Raw genomic sequence first — 20846 nt, forward strand, 5'->3', positions numbered from 1 at the left:
ATAATCACTTATTGTCACAAGTAGGCTTCAATGAAGTTACTGTGAAAAGCCCTAGTCGCCACATTCCGGTGCCTGTTCGGGGAGGCTGGTGTGGGAATTGAACCTGCGCTGCTGACCTTGTTCTGCATTACAGGCCAGCTGTTTAGCCCACTGTGTTAAACCAGCCCCTTCACATACAGGGCCCTGTCCTTTGCAGGCAGAAGGAGCATGTCCACATTTTGGACCTTTTTCAACTAAAAAGCTTGGGGAATAGCCATCCCCTGGTTCATTCCCCATGGCAATGCCTTGATCAATTTGAGTCGTACTGTTCCATACTGCATTCTCTATAATAATGCCTCTGCCAAGCATAGTCCGCTTTTCCAACCAATCAGCACTCTCTTCTCATGCAGTATAAATTGTTGTTTCCCTGTTACCCATAGTAATTTCTTATGAGCTTTCCTATTGAGTGCAAGACAAAAAGCTTTGATAGCATGTCTGTTTTTCAGCAGTGCTCAAGTTCTGTACTAAGAACTAATAATATTGCAACTGTTGACATGAAAAAATGATCAACCAGCATTGTGAATATAAATTTGTTAGACGTTTCACCATATGTAGTTAGAGTCTGTTACTCATCCATTAAGTTGATCTTGCTGTGGCTGATCAGGACCGGTGCAGAATCAACTGAATTAAGAATAAAGATGTAATGGAATTCCAGAAAATTAGTTAATAAATTGCAAGAATGGCCATGATCTGATGTATTTGACTTGAGACATTGTTTGACCGAGTTTTCCTCACATTGTTGATTCTGCAATTGCAAATCATGTAAATTACATCTGTGTATGACATTTGTGTACAGCATGCAACTGATGTTTCACTTTTTAATTTTAAATTTAGAATTGCAACTTATAACATGGTTAGAAATAGTCTCCCTGCACATTGACTTCCAAATCCACTTTTTTTTCTTTAAAATCAGCAAGCTTTTTTTCCCCCCTTGCAGTACGATCATCTTGAACTCTCCAAATTTGTGGTCCTTATATTCCAATTTTATAAATTTCCCATCGCCTCTGTTAATTCACAAATGGCAGATCTCAACCACCATTCCCCCTGCAACTCGAAATTGAAGAACTTGATAAAAAATGTCCACCTTCCACCATATGTTTTGACTCTTCCCCTGATTTCTCATCCACATCTTCTTCAGTGTCTTGTAATGCAATTTGTGGGAAACAACATGGAGAGGCAGCATAATCTTAATGGAAGTAGTTTTAGTGAGTGCAATAGAAAAGGAACCTGAGTAAATGTACAGAAACCGTTTGAAGGTGTGTTATGGTCCCATAGAGACATATCAATCTACAGATAAAGTTTGGGGCAGTTAATATTTAAAGAGAAATCCAAACACCTAATTTCAACCAATAGAACTATGCCACAAGATTTGACTTTTAACAAGACAAACTTTATTGTATGTACAGGAAATAAATTACTACTTGCCACATTCTCTTAAAATGCACGAGTCTTATCACACCAAGTATATACCTCTGTCGAGGCTGCCCATCAGTATGCAACAATTCTCTGGAAACTAGTTTTAACGCTCCTCAGTTTTATATATTCTCAGAGGCAAAAGTTTAATTTACCATCTCTTAACTGTGACTTTTTGGTTACTTTTAATACTTCCAAGCTAATTCTGCTGGTTGCTTTTTTGCTTCAAGACCGTGAGGACCACTGTAGATACTCCCTCTAGCTTCAAACAAGACAATAGTTCCAGCTTCTGTTCCCTCACAAAGTTCACACTGAAATTAAACCTCGCCCATCTCCTACATTATGAATGATACTGTTAATGATGCACGGCTATTTTAACTGTCACTTCGTTTGGTTATCTTCTGTGAGCTGCAAACAATACCAGTTCCAAGTTGCAACTAACTCTCCCAGCAATCACACGGGTAAATTGAAACCAGAGAACCTCCCTGTGCTCCACTCACCTTGGTATAAGCTGACCTGGGATGTCCTCGAACCGATCTTGAGGTCAATTATCCCTCACTTACAATTTCTTCTTTGATCTGCAGAAGTGGGAGTTTTTGCCCCTCATTATTTTATAGACCTCTATAAGACCGCTCCTTTGAGGGTTTACTGAATGCTTTGAAATTATAATCGAGTTCCAACTCCGAAAATATCTCTCAGGACTGCCATTGTTCTTTCAAGGATTGCAGACATCACACCTCCAGTTCTTCAGCTGAGGGTGGCTCGCTGGCACAGTGGTTAGCACTGTTTCTTCACAGCTCCAGAGTCCCAGGTTCGATTCCCGGCTTGGGTCACTGTGCGGAGTTTTCACGTTCTCCCCGTGTCTGCATGAGTCTCCTCCGGGTGCTCCGGTTTCCTCCCACAGCCGAAAGATGTGCAGGTTAGGTGGATTGGCCGTGCTAATTTGCCCTTCATGCCCAAAATGTTAGGTGGGATTACTGGGTTACAGGGTCATGGTGGCGGTGTGGGCTTAAGTAGGGTACTCTTTACAAGGGCTGGTGCAGACTCGATGGACCGAATGGCCTCCTGCACTGTACATTTTATGGTTCTATCCCGGGACTTGATAGTTTGAGTTATAAGGTGAGGTTGGATAGAGTGGGACTCTTTTTTTTCCCTGGAGCCTAGAAGGCTTAGGAGTGGTCTTTTAGAGGTCTATAAAATAATGAGGGGCATAGATAAGGTATATGTTATATTATGTGATTGTTACACTTTGCTTTACTCCCAGAATGGTCTGATGGTTAGATTTCAATGAAACTATCAATCTTCAATTTAAAGTAAATTACATTTAACGAATAATGAATATAAATACTAATGGGTTTGTTCACTCCACAGAACTATAACTGATAAAGTAAATCAGAAGAAGTATTAACTATGTTTAACTACACGTGCCAACTAAGCTATATCTCTCTAACACTCTGCTTTCTAGTCACTCCTGGTTAGAAGAGAGAGATGATCTTCCAGGTTCAGTTTATATACCTGAATCTAGTGCTGCCATCTACTGGTTGTTAAACACTATGATGCAGTTAACCCTTCATGTACCATCAGATATACAGATCACTACAGTAGATAGTCAACATCCTTTCCCAAAGGTAGGGGAGTCTAAAACTAGAGGGCATAAGTTTAAGGTGAGAGGGGAGAGACACTCCGGGAGGCAATTCTTGCACAGAGGGTGGTGAGTGTGTGGAATGAGCTGCCAGAGGCAGGGTACGATTTTGACATGTAAAAAGCATTTAAACAGTTATATGGGAATGCTGGGTATAGAGGGTTATGGGCCAAATGCGGGCAATTGGGACTAGCTTAGTGGTTAAAAACTGAATGGCATAGACAGGTTGGGCCGACGGGCCTGTTTTCATGCTGTAATCCTCTGACTCTATGACTCTAGACCCATCTGCAATTTTATAGCTCTGTCTCATCTATTATGTCTTTATTAAACAAACACGGGCCACTTTTGGATCTGTCATGCTTTAAGTATTCCGGCAGTCTTGAAAACCCAGCATTTTAATTACTTTATCTTTACAATTTCGACCTTCCCAGAACTGAAAATTGGCTCCAATGATAACATGAACCATGAACTTTGTAACACGGATAAATTTCCCAGACAACTGAATGGAAATAACCAAAAGAATGATATTACACACAAACTAAAATCAGCCGAATTCAAATATTAACTAACAAGCAAATGGTGTATCAATTTAAAAAGTAAGGAAACGTTCCTTCCGTTTACACCACACTTTGGCAGATATGTAGTATTCAATAAAGTCACAAAGTAATCCTAGCTCTCCAGCAGAGGTTCACCACTCCCTGCAACAACAGGTTGAAACTTCCCATGTCCTTAAACAATTGCTCCAGTCTGCCTGAGGTTTCCTCTATGCAATTATCACCAGCAAGGCATTCATCGAAGGATACCATTTACCCTCCGGTCACAGCAGTCCTTACAATCCAGAATTCTAGCAATTCCTATATCTGACCACTAGTTGACTCTGGTAAGACTGCTTCCCCATCTTTTCCTGAAGAACAGAAAAGACCTATCCCCGAGAAAGTACATTTAAAACAAAATATCAGCTTTCCCGCTAGACAACTGGACCTTTCTTTTTAAGTGGTGTTTCCTGAAATGTTTCCAGTTTTGGATAGAAATAAAATCTGGGAGGGTAGGGGACTGCTTCTGAGAAGTTGTTACAGCACCACTTTCCTGAAATCATAATTACAGACTCTGTTTTGATGTAGGTCACCACAGAAGAGGAAAGGTTTTTGTACAGTGCATTCTTTACCCAAGGCTAGTTAATTTTGCCTGCCTGTCTTCTAGTTGAATTAAACAGTTGTGCAGCTCATTTTAAAAAACTGATTTAAATCTCCCTCATTAGTTCCACTGGGGGCTGGTTTGGGATGCAGAGCAAGGCATGTGCTCAATCCCCATATCAGCTGAGGTTACTCATGAAGGCCCACCATCGCAACCTTGCCCCTCACCTGAGGTGTGGTGACCCTCAGGTTAAATCACCACCAGTCAGTTCTCCCCCTCAAAGGAGAAAGCAGCCTATGGTCATCTGAGACTATGGCGACTTTACTATATTTCTTCCACTGAAAATTAATTCAATGATGCAATTCATGTTTCGTAACTTTTCTTGTCTTTCTTCACTCTTTTTGCATTGGCAAATTCCTCTTCAAAGGCAGAATGACCAAATTCCAAATCCTAGAAATGGAATTGGAGAAGTACATTTTTTTACTAGATGTTTGAATTGTCTGGAAGCAACTTTGTGCTTCTCACAGCATAGCAGTTGAGATTGAAAATTTGTGGATGAAATAAAGTAGGGTATCTTAACCTGGAGTTGTACCCCAGCAAGGAGTTAATCTTGAAAGGCGAGGAGAAAGTTTTCTGGGGTGGGGGAAGAGCGCAAGATAAAGTTGTTACGTTTTCTTATGGCAGGTAGTTTGTGGACCTGAAACTGTTGTTGATCTAATATGATCCATGTTGTACAAGTCACTGCAGCATGAAAATGTGATCTAAAGTTAAATATTTTGTGTTTTAATTAATCCGAAAATCTTAAATACTGTGATATAATTGAGTGTTCTGCACCTCCTTCACAGTTTCCTGTCTGAAAAAAATCTGCAAGTATAGTTTTCCCTTGTTTATAGCGTTCTTGTTATATCAGGGACAGATGGTGAGCCGATAATGAACAAAAGATGATCAGGCTAACGCAGGATGCAGCTTGTCAGATAAAAATGCATCTTCACACTAGAGACATATTCCTATCGTTCTTTTTGCCGTAAATCTACTGTATGTTGATGGGCCATAAGATTCTTATCGGAAGACGGTGTGTGGGTTCTGGATAAGCAAGGATTTGATTGAAGCATTTTATTGGCTACATTTTTGGCACTTGAACACTGAATATTTTCTTCTTCCGATTGATGTTGATTTCAGGATTTTTCATATAAGTGGGCAAACGTTTGGGGAGTGGTCAGTCTACAGTCTGGCTGCCTTACTGAACAACATCACGGGGAGAATATGCTGGTCAAATGCCTTTTCTGCTACTTTCACTCCCCATTGTTCACATGATCGGGATTTTTATTTAAAAATCTAACTTCCCTTCTTGTAGTTTCTTCTTTGCTATTTACTCCTTTTCCACCGAACATTCCATGAAGGGGTCACAGTCTGCATTCAGCCCAGTGCATGTACCACAGCAGTTACATTTCTGCACCAAATACCCCTTTGACTCAATTCTTGATTTCTTTGTCATACATTGGAGCCTTCAAATCAAGCTGAACTGGCCTACTTTTTTAATTCTTTCATTAATTTTCTTTTGGAGGTATGGAGTAAGAGGTTGCTCCTTTGTATACATGGATGTGCTGATGCCAGTATGACAGCAGTGAAGCAATTGTCTCCATCTTCGGGGGAAAATCTGGACGGTGCCATCTCTCCAAATGCCGGCTGTCATGGATGAATAATAGAGGCCCACAATTGCGACTGCGCCTCAATATGCCTTCGGACATGCATGTAGATATAGATATAGACACAAGTGGCTGGGGGAGCAGGACGTCGAGCGGGTGGTTAAGATCAAGGAGAAATGGGAAGCGGAGTTGGGAGGGGAGATCAATTGGGGAGTATGGAGTGAGGCACTGCGTGGGATAAATGGGACCTCCACATGTGCAAGGATGGGCCTGGTACAGTTTAGATGTTGCACAGGGTGCATATGACTTGGGCGAGAATGAGTGTGTTCTTATTCTAACCCTAACCCTAACCCCCCCCCCCCCCCCCCCCCCGTTCCCTTTTTTGTGCGTTATCTTGTCCTGCATAAAGACAGATGTATTGACTGTTGGCATTCGAGATTAAGGAGCAGTGCAGAAGTGTGCATGTGTGTTGTATGCACTAACCCCTCCCAGTGTAGGGAATAAGATGCAGTTTGTGCATGAACTTAAATGAAGGGCAGCACAGTGGTTAGCACTCCTGCATCACGGCGCGTAGGACCTGGGTTCGATCCCAGCTCTGAGTCACTGTCTATGTGGTGTTTGCACATTGTTCCTGTGTCTGCGTGGGTTTCACCCCCACAGCCTGAAGATGTGTACGTAGGTAGGTAGATTGGCCACGTTAAATTACCCTTTAATTGGGAAAAAAAATAATTGGGCACTTTAAGTTTATTAAAAAAGAACTTAATTGAGATGTTGCATTTAACGTGGTTGGCAGACATTCAGTAATGATATCCCATCTGCTGGTAATATGTGACATCCCTGTGGACTTTAACCTTAGACTGCCCGATGCCTTATGAGAGAAGAGTTTGGATTGAGTATAAGTTTCACTTAACCCTGGAAGAGCACATCAGGTCATGATGTGTTCTTTTCATCCTTTTCCTGCACTACAGCGTGGTTCTTTTCTGTTAGTCACGGACACTGGCCTCCCTGGTGACCACTTCCCAGTCAGGTGGGAGGACCTCTGACTCCCATCCCAAACAAAGAGGACCTTTCCTGGACAGACTGGAGAAGAAAAGGCTATGGACCAAGTGCTTCAAAATGGGATTAGAATAGATAAATGCTTGATGGCCGGCTTTGCTGTAAAACCTGAGAGACTCTAATCTCCAGGGAGGCCTCTTTGAACTGTGGAACGGAATGTTTGGTACTTTTAGGTGCCATGGGGCGCCTAGATAATACAACCCACCTGGGCTGTGAATGCATGTCTGTCCGGTTAATTAAATATGTTGTCAGGACCTTCGATCCCATATTGGAATGACAGGGCAGAAGAATCTCTCACCACGAGAATTGACAAGCTCCTCGATGCAAAATTAACAAGGTAAAAAATAGAAGATCGCACAGGTTCATCCGACCCACCGCCCAGCAGGGATCAGCCATTCCCACCCACCATTTGTGTACTTAGTCTCCAAATTGGAAAATTCTGCCCAAAGTCTGAATTTCCTCATCAACTTTGCGCAACTTAACTGCCTTAATTGTGCTCAAAAGATGTACGCAGGATGGTTTGTAACATAGCTAGCTTGATGTTCCAATTGTTGATATCCATTGCTGTGTATCATGCTTACTCATCATATGCTTAATCTCAACCCTTGAGAAATTTTGCAAAAGCCTTCTCTGTAACGAGGCTTGCTTTTTAAAAAACATGTAAAAATGCCCAATTCTCTCTCTTTCAATTAAGGGGCAATTTAGCGTGGCCAATCCATCTACCCTGCACATCTTTGGGTTGTGGGATGCGACCCACGCAGACACTGGGAGTATGTCCAAACTCCACATGGAGAGTGATCCGGGGCCAGGATCGAACCCGGGTCCTCAGTGCCATGAAGCTGCAGTGCTAACCACTGCGCCATGAGGCACACTTTCCCATCGTGAACTGTACACCATATTCCAGCTGAGGTCTGACTAACCTAACTATGTTCAGCAAAATCTCCTTGCTCTTATACTCTATACCCCTATTTATATAGCCCACAATACTAGATGCTATATGAACAGTTTTCTCCATCTGCCCTGCCACCTTACATGTGTAACCTCGGGTCCTCCTGCTCCTGCATTCCCCAAAATAATTTTATCCCTTACTTTATATTGCCTCAATTTTTTTCCTGCCGAAATATAAAAGAGTATAAAAGTAGAGAAATGTTGTTGCCATTGTATAGGGTGAGACCACATAATAATAATAATCTTTATTGTCACAAGTAGTCTTACATTAACACTGCAATGTCTGAAGAATTGTCCAGTTTTGGTCTCCTTATTTGAGGAAGGATGTGGTGGCGTTGGAGGCAATGCAGAAGAGGTTCACCAGATTGATTCTGGGAATGAAAGGTTGACATATGAGGAGAAATTAAACAGTTTGGGCGTATGCTCCCTGGAGTTTATAAGGTTGAGAGGGAATCTAATCGAGGTTTATAACCTACTACATGGGATTGAGAAAGTAAACATAGACCAAATGTCTCCCTTGTGGTACAATCTAGAATGAGAGGTCAAGGATATAGGTTGAGAGGCGGTAAGTTTAAACCTGAGATGAGGAGGAATTACTTCTCACAGAGGCTGGTGAATTTGTGGAACCCCTGCCCCTTAGTGTGGTGGATTCTGAGTCATTAAATGGTTTCAAGAAGGAAATAAATATATGTCTGATTTTAAAAAAATGGGTTAAAAAGGATATGGGCAAAAGTTGGGGAGGTGGATTTGAAGAAATCAGCCATGATCTGATTGTATGATGGCGCAGGCTCGAAAGGCTGAATTGCTGACTTCTGCTCCTAATTCCTATGTTTCCTGAAATGCATCACCTCACACTTCTCCATATTGAACTTCATCTGCTCACTCTACCAGCTTGCCTATGTCCTTTTGAAGTTCTACACTGTCTTCTTCACAGTTTACAATACTTCCAAGTTTTGTACCATCCGCAGACTTTGAAATTGTGCCCCGTACACCAAGTTCTGTATATCAGGAAAAGCAAGGGTCCCAGTCAGGTAACACCACTACAAACCTTCCTCCAGCCTGAAAAGTATCCAATGACTGTTAGTCTCTGCATCCTATTATTCAGCAATTTTGCATCCACATTACTACTGTCTCTTCTATTCCACGAGCTATAATGTTTCACACTAGTCTGTTGTGTGGCATTGTATTGAATGCCTTTTGAAAGTCCGTGAAACATTATACTTATCGACACTTTCTGTTCCCACCTCAAAAGCTCCAGCAGATTAGCTAAAAGAAATTGGAATGAAGAAAGATGGTACTCAAAAAAAAGTAACTATTTATAACTCTCTTCTTTACAAGTCAAGTGCAACACAAGTATTCAATAAGTATGCAGCCACAACCAGAATAACAATCTTTCCAAAATGACGTTTCAATGGCACTCTGGCCATAGCAAGGTTAATAAATTTCATCTAAATCTTAAATGGAATGCGTTGCTGTGAAATTTGCCCGTGATAGTTGCATTGAAGAAAGCTGCAGAGGTCTGAAGACAACTACTTTGCCAATTCCATAAAAATCAATGTTGTCTTAAATGGACGGTGGAATGAGGAATCCTGAGTGAAGTGAAGAATGCTTGAGTGTTGGACTGTGAGGTTCATGTAGTCCCCAGATGTTGCCTGAAGTTGCCAATGACTGCAATGTACTTTGCCTTGGATGATTTTGTTCTATCACTGCACAGGGGATAAGAAATTCTATTTTAACAGTGTTGGCTCATAAATTTGCCAGTCCTGTGCAAGAAAAAATTCTTCAGGGACGTATCTGATGTGTTTTTCTAAAAGAAATAAGAGGAAATGGATTTCTATTTGACAAGATGCCAGTTGCTTAGTTTGTCTATAATACAAGTGAGTACTTGATAGTCTTGTTGCTAATGATGTGCTGGAAAATCTTTATTAAGATGCGGCACAAAGCCATCAAGGCCAGATGGTCCCAAGTGCAATTCACACCTCTTGTGAGCTTGTTCATTTCAGCTGATGTGGTAGTATAGTTGACCTCAGTGCTCCTGGGCAAGGGGTGGGTAAATAGTCAGGACCCACTTCTGATTATTATACAGTGAGCCCTGTAGAAAAATTTATTACTTTGACTTCTGCATTACTTGTGTTGGCATCAGGGACTAATATCCATATTTCATGAAGTTATCTTTACTGTCCATCACAGTCAGAGGCTAAAATTACAGCTATGCTGTGCTATCCCAAATTTTGAGAAATAGTGCTCAATTTTTGGTGGGGCCTAATGTCTCTCTGCCCTTCAATTTCCCTTTGTCTACTCTTGCTATGGCTGCCACACCCTCTTTCTAACTTAACATGTGCTAATGGAAGTGGTACCCCTTTTCCCAACTCCCTGAACATCTAGATCGAGCCTGCCATAGTACTTCGTGGTGTGACAGGCTCAAATGTTCTTGACAGAGGGAGGCCTTGTCTTGACTTTTTCTCCTCTATTTCTCATTTCTGACATTCTAGATTGAGGCCTTCCAATGAAGGTTTGTTGAAATTTGCTGCACTTTTCTACTACTTTTGGAGCTATAGTGGATGAACTAATTGCGCAGATAGATATAAATGGGTATGATATAATTGGGATTACGGAGACATGGCTGCAGGGTGACCAGGGATGGGAACTGAATGTCCCAGGGTTTTCAGTATTTAGGAAGGACAGGCGTGGCATTGCTGGTTAAAGAGGAAATTAACGCGGTAGTGAGAAAGCTCTGACAATGTGGTATCTGTATGGGTAGAGTTGAGAAATACCAAGGGGCAAAAAACATTAGTGGGTGTCATATATAGACACCCAAACTACAGTGGTGAGGTTGGGAATGGCATTAAACACGAAATTGGAGATGCATAATAAGTGAATATCGGTGATCATGGGTGATTTTAATCTTCACATAGATTGGGCAAATCAAATTAGCCACAATGCCGTAGAGGAGGAATTCCTGGAGTGCATACGGGATGGTTTTCTTGACCAACAAGTGGAGGAACCAACTAGAGAGCAGGCCATCTTAGACTGGATACTGTGTAATGAGAAGGAAATCATTGCCAATCTGGCTGTATGAGACCCCTTGGGGATGAGTGACTATAACATGATAGAATTTTTGATCAAGGTGGAGAATGAAGTAGTTGATTCGGAGGCTAGGGTGCTGAATCTTAATCAAGGGAACTATGAAGATATGAGGCGTGAGTTGGCCTTGATAGATTGGGGAGAGTTACTTAAAGGGATGACAGTGGATAGACAATGGCAAACATTCAAGGAACGCATGGGGGAACTACAGCAACTGTTCATTCCTGTCTGGCACAAAAGCAAAGGAAATTAGAAATAGTATCCAATCCAAGGAACCAAGAAAAATAATAGGTCTGAAGATTGGGAGCAGTTTAGAATTCAGCAACAAAGGGTAAAGGGTTTGAAAGTACAGTACGAAAGGAAGCTTGCAGGGAACATAAAGACTGACATTTAAGAGTTTCCATAGATATGTGAAGGGAAAGAGAATGGTGAAGAGAATTGTAGGCCCCCACACAGATCGAAACAGGGGAATGCATAATAAGGGACAAAGAAATGGCTGAGCAATTGAATACATAATTTGGTTCTGTCTTCACAAAAGAGGACACAAATCAGATCCCAGAAATGTTGGAGACTGAAAGTTTTAGTGAGGGAAGAACTGAGGGAGATTAACAGTAGAGAAATGGTGCTGGGAAATTAACGGGATTGAAGGCAGATAAATCCCCAGGGCCTGAGAATCTGCATTCCAGAATGCTTAAGGAGGTGGCTCTGGAAATAGTGGATGTGTTGGTGGTCAGCTTCCGGGATTCTATAGACTCTGGAACTGCCCCTGCAGATTGGAGGATAGCTCACGTCACTGATATTCAAAAAGGGAGGTAGAGAGAAAGCAGGGAATTATCGACCAGTAAGCCTAACGACGGTAGTGGAAAAATGCCTCAATCCATTACAAAAGGTGAAGTTGCACAGGATCAGGGGTAAGCTGGCAAGATGGATACAGAACTGACTAGGTCATAGAAGGCAGAGAGTAGCAATGGAAGGGTACTTTTCTGATTGGAAGGCTGTGACTAGTGGTGTTCTGCAGGGATCAGTGCTGGGACCTTTACTGTTCGTAGTATATATAAATGATTTGGAGGAAAATATAACTGGTCTGATTAGTAAGTTTGCAGATGACACAAAGTTTGGTGGAATTGCAGATAGCGATGAGGACTGTCAGAGGATACAGCAGGATTTAGATCATTTGGAGACTTGGGCGGAGAGATGGCAGATGGAGTTTAATCCGGACAAATGTGAGGTGATGCATTTTGGAAGGTCTAATGCAGGTAGGGAATATACAGTGAATGGTAGACAGTCAGAGATCTAGGTGTACAGGTCCACAGGTCACTGAAAGGGGCAAGACAGGTGGAGAAGATAGTCAAGAAGGCATACGGCATGCTTGCCTTCATTGGCCGGGGCATTGAGTATAAGAATTGGCAAGTCATGTTGCAGCTGTATAGAACCTTAGTTTGGCCACATTTGGAGTATTGTGTTCAATTCTGGTCGCCACAGTACCAGAAGGATGTGGAGGCTTTAGAGAGGGTGCAGAAGAGATTTACCAGGATGTGCCTGGTATGGAGGGCATTAGCTATGAGGAGAGGTTGAATAAACTCAGTTTGTTCTCACTGGAACAAAGGAGGTTGAGGGACGACCTGATAGAGGTCTACAAAATTATGAGGGGCGTAGACAGTGGATAGTCAGAGGCTTTTTCCCAGGGTAGAGGGGTCAATTACTAGGGGGCAGAGGTTTAAGGTGCGAGGGACAAGGTTAAGAGGAGGCATACCTGGAAAGTGTTTTTACACAGAGGGTAGTGGGTGCCTGGAACTCGCTACCGGAGGAAACATAGAATTTACAGTGCGGAAGGAGGCCATTCAGGCCATCTAGTCTGCACTGGCTCTTTGAAAGAGCACCCTACCCAAACCAACACCTCCACCCTGTCCCTATAACCCAGTAACCCCACCCAACACTAAGGGCAATTTAGCATGGCCAATCCACCTAACCGCACAGATAGTGACCCAAGAGGTTGAGGTGGTGGAAGCAGGGACGATAGTGACGTTTAAGGGGCATCTTGATAAATACGTGAATAGGATGGGAATAGATGGATACGGACCCCGGAAGTGCAGAAGATTTTAGTTTAGACGGGCAGCATGGTTGACACAGGCTTGGAGGGCCAAAGGGCCTGTTCTATGCTGTTCTTTTGTTCTTTGTTATTATCGAGGAGTTTGTAGCGGAACATTTAGAAAGCAGTGGCAGGATAAGTCGGAGTCAGCATGGATTGATGAAGTGAAAATCATGCTTGACAAATCTGTTGGAATTGTTTGAAGATGTAACCATCTTGAAGTTGACAAGGGGGAGCCAGTCGATGTGGTATATTTAGACTTTCAGAAGGCGTTTGACAAAGTCCCGCAGTAGAGATGATTATGCAAAATTAAGGTGCATGGGATTGTGGGAAATGTATTGAGGTGGATAGAAAACTGGTTGGCAGAGAGGAAACAAAGAGTTGGGATAAATGGGTCCTTTTCAAATTGGCAGTCAGTAACTAGTAGGGTACCACAGGGATCGGTGCTGGGACCCCAGCTATTCACAATATATATTAATGATTTGGATTAATGTAATAAGGGAACAAAATGTAACATCTCAAAGTTTGCAGATACCAAGTTAGGTAGGAGGGTGAATTGTGACAAGGATGCAGGGATCCTACAGCATGATCTGGACAGGTTGGGCGAGTGGGCAAATCAATGGCAGATGCAGTATAATTTGGATAAGTGTGAGGCTATTCACTTTGGAAGCAAAGCAGGAAGGCAGATTACTACCTCAATGGTTTTAAATTGGGAGAGGGGAGTGTGCAGCGGGACCTGGGTGTCCTTGTGCACCAGTCGCTGAAGGTAAGCATGCAGGTGCAGCAGGTGGTAAAGAAGGCTAATGGTATGTTGGCCTTCATTGCGAGAGGTTTCGAGTATAGAAACAGGGATGTGTTGCTGTAATTATACAGGGCCTTGTTGAGGCCACACCTGGTGCATTGTGTGCAGTTTTGGTCTCCTTCTCTGAGGAAGGATGTTCTTGCTCTCGAGGGAGTGCAGCGAAGGTTTACCAGACTGATTCCAGGGATGGCGGGACTGTCATATGAGGAGAGATTGACTAGGTTGGGATTGTTCTCCCTGGAGTTCAGAAGAATGAGGAGGGATCTCATCGAAACTAATAAAATTTAACGCGACTAGACAGGGTAGATGCAGGGAAGATGTTACCAATGATGAGTGTGTCCAGAACCAGGGGTCACAGCCTGAGTATTCAGGGTAAACTATTTCGGACCGAGATAAGGAGACAATTCTTTACACAATGGTGAGCCTGTGGAATTCTTTACCACAGGACGTAGTTGATGCTAAAACTTTGAATATATTCAAGAGGTGGCTAGATATAGGCATTGGGGAGAATGGGATCAAAAGCTATGGGGAGAAAGCAGAATTAGGCTATTGAATTGGATGATCAGCCACCATCGTGATGTGGGAAGCAATGAAATAATTCACTTTGGTAGGAAAAATAGCAAAGCAGGATATTTTTCAAAAGTTGAGTGACTAGTAAATGTTGCTATTGAGAAGAATTTGAGGGCCCTTGCACAAGACACAAAGTTAACATGCAGGTATTCAAATAAGTAGGAAAGCAGTATGTTGGCTTGTACCGAGGTTGGAGAATGTGTAGTTATAATTATTCCAGGCTTTGGTAAGACCTGCATCTCAGTACAATGTCAAGTTTTGATCTCTTTACCTATGCAAGGATATACTTGTCTTAGAGCACACACAGAAGTTCACTAGATTGATTCTTGGGATGATGGGAAAAGGGAGGGTTGTTCCAAGAGTGGGGATTGAACCTAAAATCTCCAGAGTTTTAGCTTTGAGCTGATCTCAATGAAACATTTCAGAAGGACTTGACAGAGTGGATGCTGAAATTCTACAACTTGAAGATTGCAGTCTCAGGATAGACTTCGGCTATTTAGAGCTGAGATAAATAGACATTTCTTCATTCAGAAAGTTGTTGAATCCTGTTTATTGAAAGGCTGCGGATGCAAAGTCAGTAAGTATGTTCGAAATTTTTGGACACCGTGGGAATCTAGTTATATCTTGGATTAGGATTAGAAAGTGGAGTTGATGTCGAAAATTAGCCAAGTTTTTATTAAATGGCGATGCAGGTTGAGGGACTCTCTCTCTCTCTCTCTCTCTCTCTCTCTCTCTCTCTCTTCTAATTTATGTAATTGGGAGAATGTGCAAAATTGGCTGCTGAGTTAATTTACATAATGTGCTAACAAAAGTAATTTGTCGATTCTGAAGTGCTTTGAGCTGGCCTGAGGGCATGAAGTGCAATTATATTGACATAGGTTCCCTTTCCCCCTTTTCCGTCATGGATCTTCCTCTTTACACCATGTTCTTAGACCATTTGATTGACTTGCATCTCAGTGGCCCAAAGCCAAATTGGTCCGTATATGCCAACTCGACAGTTGCTAGCAGTGTTATGAAATGAAACTGTGAAATGAAATGAAACAATGAATGAAACTGACAAAACAGCATATTGTTTGTGATGTAGCAGGGTAGTGGTGCTTTTTCAGTACTTATTGGGAATTGTGCAAGTGAGATTGTGGTTAGCCAATGTCATTGGCTTGTTCCTTTTAACTAAATATATAAAGTATTGGGACCTACTCTTAAGTGCTGGCAGTTTACGTCAATTCTAGTACAAATAAGGAGTCATTGACCGTGTCATTTGGTTGAAGAGCAGGAAATAAATTACCTGTAGTTTGCTTCTTTCCTGTCGCCTAGTTTTGTTTGAAGGCATTGTCTATTGCTGTAGTCCAGGTCTAGGAGGCTTTGATTGAGAGTTTTGTCTGGCGTTTTAACAATGAGCGATAGCATAACCGAGTGTGATCCTACCCTTCCCTGATGTGCCTCCTACACACCTTTTCTGGAAATAATGATCGGGGAGGAAACTTGGTTGATTTTTCTTTTGCCCCTAGGCTGATTCAGATGAATAATATAATGAATTGAATTTATTTGCTTTGATCCTTTTCCTGATGTGACCTGTTTTTAACCCAAGCAGTAAACGTAGTCTACTTTTGGCTTTGGACACATTCCCCTGTCAATCCTAAAGTCCTTGAGAGCTATTTATCGTGATAACATCAAGTGGGCACTGTAATTATATTCTGCTGGGAAATTTATCTAGAAAGTAAATCGAAAGTAATTTCCTCCATAAAACTTTTAATATGAAATGTTATCTGCCTGTGGTAACATCTCCATCAGCATTTGCCCCTCATAGTATTTGCATGCAGCCAATTAATCCCCCAAGCTCTTTTTGGGATAGAGAATTGAGTTACTTTAATTAGAAGTTTGACCCTGCGCAACAAAAATGTCATGTTAGCCTTTTGTTTTATCAGCAATAGTAATTGGTTGCCTTAATTTGTTCAGTTGACGCACCATTACTTGAAACCAATTATGTGACTGTCTTTAATTTTTTTAATTTTAACTTGGAAAATAATTCCATCCTGTCACAAATGACAAATTGCAATTCAATGCATGAAGTACTGAGGAAATTACATGTGCATAAACAGTGTGTGACTGCATTTAACCTGAAGCTGGAATATATGATGAAAAATACTGAGTGTGATTCCTGTACTAATTTTCCGATGTATGCACTTCTCAAATAAATACAAATTGTATTATTTTATAATCATAACTAAATATAAATCAATATAAAAACAAGCTAACTCTTTTTAGTTTCCTTATGTGTTCATTACAAATGAAACCTCTAAAGTTGACTCTCTTTTTGCCCCCTGGCTCTAGAAAAAGTATTCACGGATAAACGGCATTGCTTACAAGTGGAGGACTCGTCATTGGATGAAAAAAGGAAAGAGTGCATAGCTAAAAGGTAAACACTTCCTAAAAAGTTCAAGCTGATTTATTGCCATTTCATGCATGTTTTGATTTTCCGTGCGTGATGGATGTTATATTGGTAAGTTACAGTGAAACGCTAACCAGACGATTGATCTTTCGTTATACTACCTGTCGCAAGGTTTTAAATGATTGTGCCGTAATTCTGCTGCAATTAAAGCTGTAATTAATCCAATCTAAATGCTGTGCATAATGTTAAGAATACAAAGCAAGGCTGGCATGAATTTTTGTTGGTCAAAACCTTTGAAAATAGCCTTTGTTAAGAAACGCAATGAACTTTGTGGAAAGAAAATTAAAATGGTTTCTAAGGTTCGGGTTGGGCGAGGGTGATGGAAGAATTTTCCTGGGGACTAGAAATAGTAAATTAATTAGATGAGCAGGAGAAACTTTTCACCATGACTCCATTGCTGGTCTTTGTATTTCTGCATAATTTAATTTCATAAATCATATTTCATATTATTTGTGATAACTGATCAAACAGATCATTTTGATGTCAATATTCATGAAACATGTGTTACATAGTAAATTTGCAACCTTCACAAATTAGACTTTTACCTTGGAATCCTGTCCCTACGCTATTCTAGATTAATTTGTTCACAAAATGTGTTGAAGATTTATTCTTGAATAAGTGAAAGCAGTTGTTTGTTTTGTGAACTTCAATGAAACTATGCCGAATTCCAGTGATCTGGTTGGTAGGAAGCATTTGGCTCATTGTTCCTATCAGCTGTTTGTAATGTTCCCAAGGCTGGTTTTTGTCTGTGAAAATTGTATATTTGTGCCAATATTCCTCTTTCAGCATTTGATTGTCCATGGAAACCATGTGAGCTGAAGTTGGGAATTTACCAGATTCCTTTACTCTGGAGCAGACCACATTTCCATCTCCTTTTTCCCTATCACATTCCTGTTTCTCCGTAACTTCTGAGAGCTACAGGTGTGGCCTTTGAGGCAAAGGTCAAGTGCTTCAAACCTCCCTCGTCTCAACCTCTTGTTTTCCAATTGACTTCCTTTGTTCTCTCCCCTCTTGCTCTTGTTCCCCAATTAATTACACCATCCTCCTTTGCTCCCTTTTCTTATACATCTGTATGAACAATTCCATAGATATATACTGACAATGTTTATCAATGGCATCAGACAAACCCTTAACCCTTCACCTTAACTCGGAATCACCACCCAGTCTATGTCTAGGAATGAATTTGGCTCATTTAACTGTCTTATATCGAGCAGTTCACATTACATTAGCGTTTACACTCCTAACCTCCCACTCGGATCCGTATAGACTACTGAGGGAAGGAAATCATGCTTTGATTGCCTGTTATCGAAGTTAGAAAGCATAGTCATGCATCATAATTGGCATCATTTAAGTTTGAATATTGAGTATAAATTATTTGGTGATAACTTGCTAACGAGTAAGTATTTAGCCAGAAGGTTAATTAACAAAATAAGTTCTAAAGGTAGTTCCGTTATGTTGCATTTTAGTTGTAACTGCTGATTAAAAATTTACAGATAAAGGTAAATTGATATAAATTAGTGAGATTAATTTTCTAATCCGTATTAGAAAGCATAGTGGAGGGCAAAGTGCAGAAGAGCGATAGTTATAGGGACTCTATAGTATGGGGCACAGATAGGCACTTCTGTGGACGTGAAAAAGACTCCAGGGTGGTGTGTTGCCTCCCTGGTGCCAGGGTCAAGGCAGAAGACAGAGTACACATAGGTACTAACGACATCGGCAGGAAGAGCAATGAGGTCTTGCGGAAGGAGTCCAGGGATTTGGGCAGTAAGCTAAAAAGCAGGACCTCTAAGATTGTAATTTCAGGGTTACCCCCTGTGCCAGTGAGGCTAGAAATAGTAGGATAGTGCAGCTAAATACGTGGCTAAACTAGTGTGTAGGAGGGAGGGTTTCAGATTGTTGGACCACTGGGATCTCTTCCGGGGCAGGTGTGACCTGTACAAGAAGGACTAGTTGCATCTAAACTGATGAGGCATCAATATCCTGCCTGGGAGGTTTGCAAGTGGCACTCGGGAGTGTTTAAATTAGTACAGCAGGGGGGTGAGAACCAGAGCGTTGCTTAGAAGGTGTAATAACTGAAGGGGAAATAGAGAACAAAAATAAGAGAACAACATCACCCTGTCTGCTCAAACGCAGTGGTTTGAAGTATATTTGTTTCAACGCCAGAAGTATAGCGGGTAAGGCAGATGAACCTAGAGCACTTATTAGTACTTGGGGGCTATGATGTTGTGGCTGTCGCAGAAACGTGTTTAACGGAAGGGCAGGATTGATGCTGAACGTTGGAGGATATAGATGCTTCAGAAGAGATAGAGGGGGTTGTAAAAGAGGTGGGGGGAGTACCATTTACTGGTTAAGGAGAATATTATAGCCTTACTGTGGGAGGTCACCTCGGAGGGCTCATACAATGAGGCAATCTGGGTTGAGCTCCGGAACAGGAAGGGGGCAATCACAATGTTGGCCATTTATTACAGGTCCCCCAATTGCCAGCGAGAGATAGAGGAGCAGATAGGTAAAGAGATTTTGGATAAGTGCAAAAGTAACAGGATTGTTGTGGTAAGGGATTTTAATTTCCCCAATATTGACTGGAATTCACTTAGTGCTGGGGGCTTGGATGAGGCAGAGTTTGTAAGGTATATCCAGGAAGGCTTCTTGATGCAATATGTAGATAGTCCAACTTGGGAAGCACTGGACCTTGGTATTAGGGAATGAGCCTGGACAGGTGGTTGAGGTTTCAGGAGGGGAACATTTTGGGAGTAGTTTTAGGGTACGTTTGAAAAGGGGTGAGGGTAACCCTCGCGTTAAGGTGCTAAACTGAGGAAAGGCAAATTACGATAACATTAGACAGGAATTGAAGAACTTGGATTCGGTGCGGCTGTTGGAGGATAAATTAACATCGGACATGTGGGAGTCTTTCAAGCGACAGTTGATTAGGATTCAGGAAAGACACGTACCTGAGATAAGGAAGGATAAGTATGGGACGTTTAGGGAGCCTTGGATAACGAGGGATATTGTGAACCTCGTCAGAAAATATCAGGCTTTTGTACAGTCTAGAAGGGTGGGGACAGTAAAAACCCTTGAGTATAAAGAAAGTAGAAAGGTACTGAAACGGAAAATTAAGAGGAGTCATGAAAAGTCCTTGGAAAGTAGGATTAAGGTGAATCCCAAAGCTTTTTATGCAGATGTAAAAAGCAAGAGGGTGGCCAGGGTTGGACCACTTGAGGACTATGGGGAAAATCTATATGTTGAGCCAGAGGAAATGGGGTGAGGTACTAAATAAGTACTTTGCATCAGTGTTCACCAAAGAAAAGGACTTTGTGGAAGATGATTCTTGGGTTGGGTGTGTGGACAGTCTGGGTCATGTTGACATTGGAAAGGAGGAGGTATTGGGTGTTTTAAAAGACTTTAAGGTAGATAAGTCTCCTGGGCCAGATGGGATTTACCCCAGAATACTGAGGGAAGCAAGGGAGGAAATTGCTGGGGCATTAGCTGACATTTTTGTATCCTCATTGCCTACAGATGAGATCCCAGAGGAGTGGAGAATAGCTAATGTAGTACCTCTGTTTAAGAAAGGTAGCAGGGATAATACAGGAAACTATAGGCCGGTGAGCCTCACGTCAGTAGTAGGTAAATTTGTGGAGAGAATTCTTAGGGACAGGATTTATACCCATTTGGAAACAAATGGACTCATCAGCGATAGACAGCATGGTTTTGTGAAGGGGAGGTCCTGCCTCACGAACTTGATTGAGTTTTTTGAAGAGGTGGCAAAGGTGATTGAGGGAAGGGTGGCGGATGTTGTTAACATGGACTTCAGTAAAGTCTTTGACAAGGTGTCTCATGGCAGACTGGTACAAAAGGTGAAGTCTCACGGGATCAGAGGTGGGGTGGTAAGATGGATGCAGAACTGGTTCGGTCACAGAAGGCAAAGGGTTAGCAGTAGGAGGGTATTTTTCTGAAGTTGTGACTAGTGGTGTGCTGGG

General features: G+C 41.8%; 1 protein-coding gene across 3 annotated transcripts in view; it reads left to right on the plus strand.

Annotated features, from left to right (window-relative positions):
* uvrag (UV radiation resistance associated gene) overlaps positions 1-20846 on the plus strand; it is a 368181-nt gene that overhangs the window by 155216 nt on the left and 192119 nt on the right. For all 3 annotated transcript variants that reach the window (XM_038817639.1, XM_038817640.1, XM_038817641.1), the window contains exon 9: positions 16755-16839. In XM_038817639.1, coding sequence (XP_038673567.1) covers positions 16755-16839 — 85 coding nt within the window. The remainder of the gene's footprint in view (positions 1-16754; positions 16840-20846) is intronic.

The sequence above is a fragment of the Scyliorhinus canicula genome, chromosome 14 (genome assembly GCF_902713615.1).
Source record: "Scyliorhinus canicula chromosome 14, sScyCan1.1, whole genome shotgun sequence".
Taxonomy (NCBI): domain Eukaryota; kingdom Metazoa; phylum Chordata; class Chondrichthyes; order Carcharhiniformes; family Scyliorhinidae; genus Scyliorhinus; species Scyliorhinus canicula.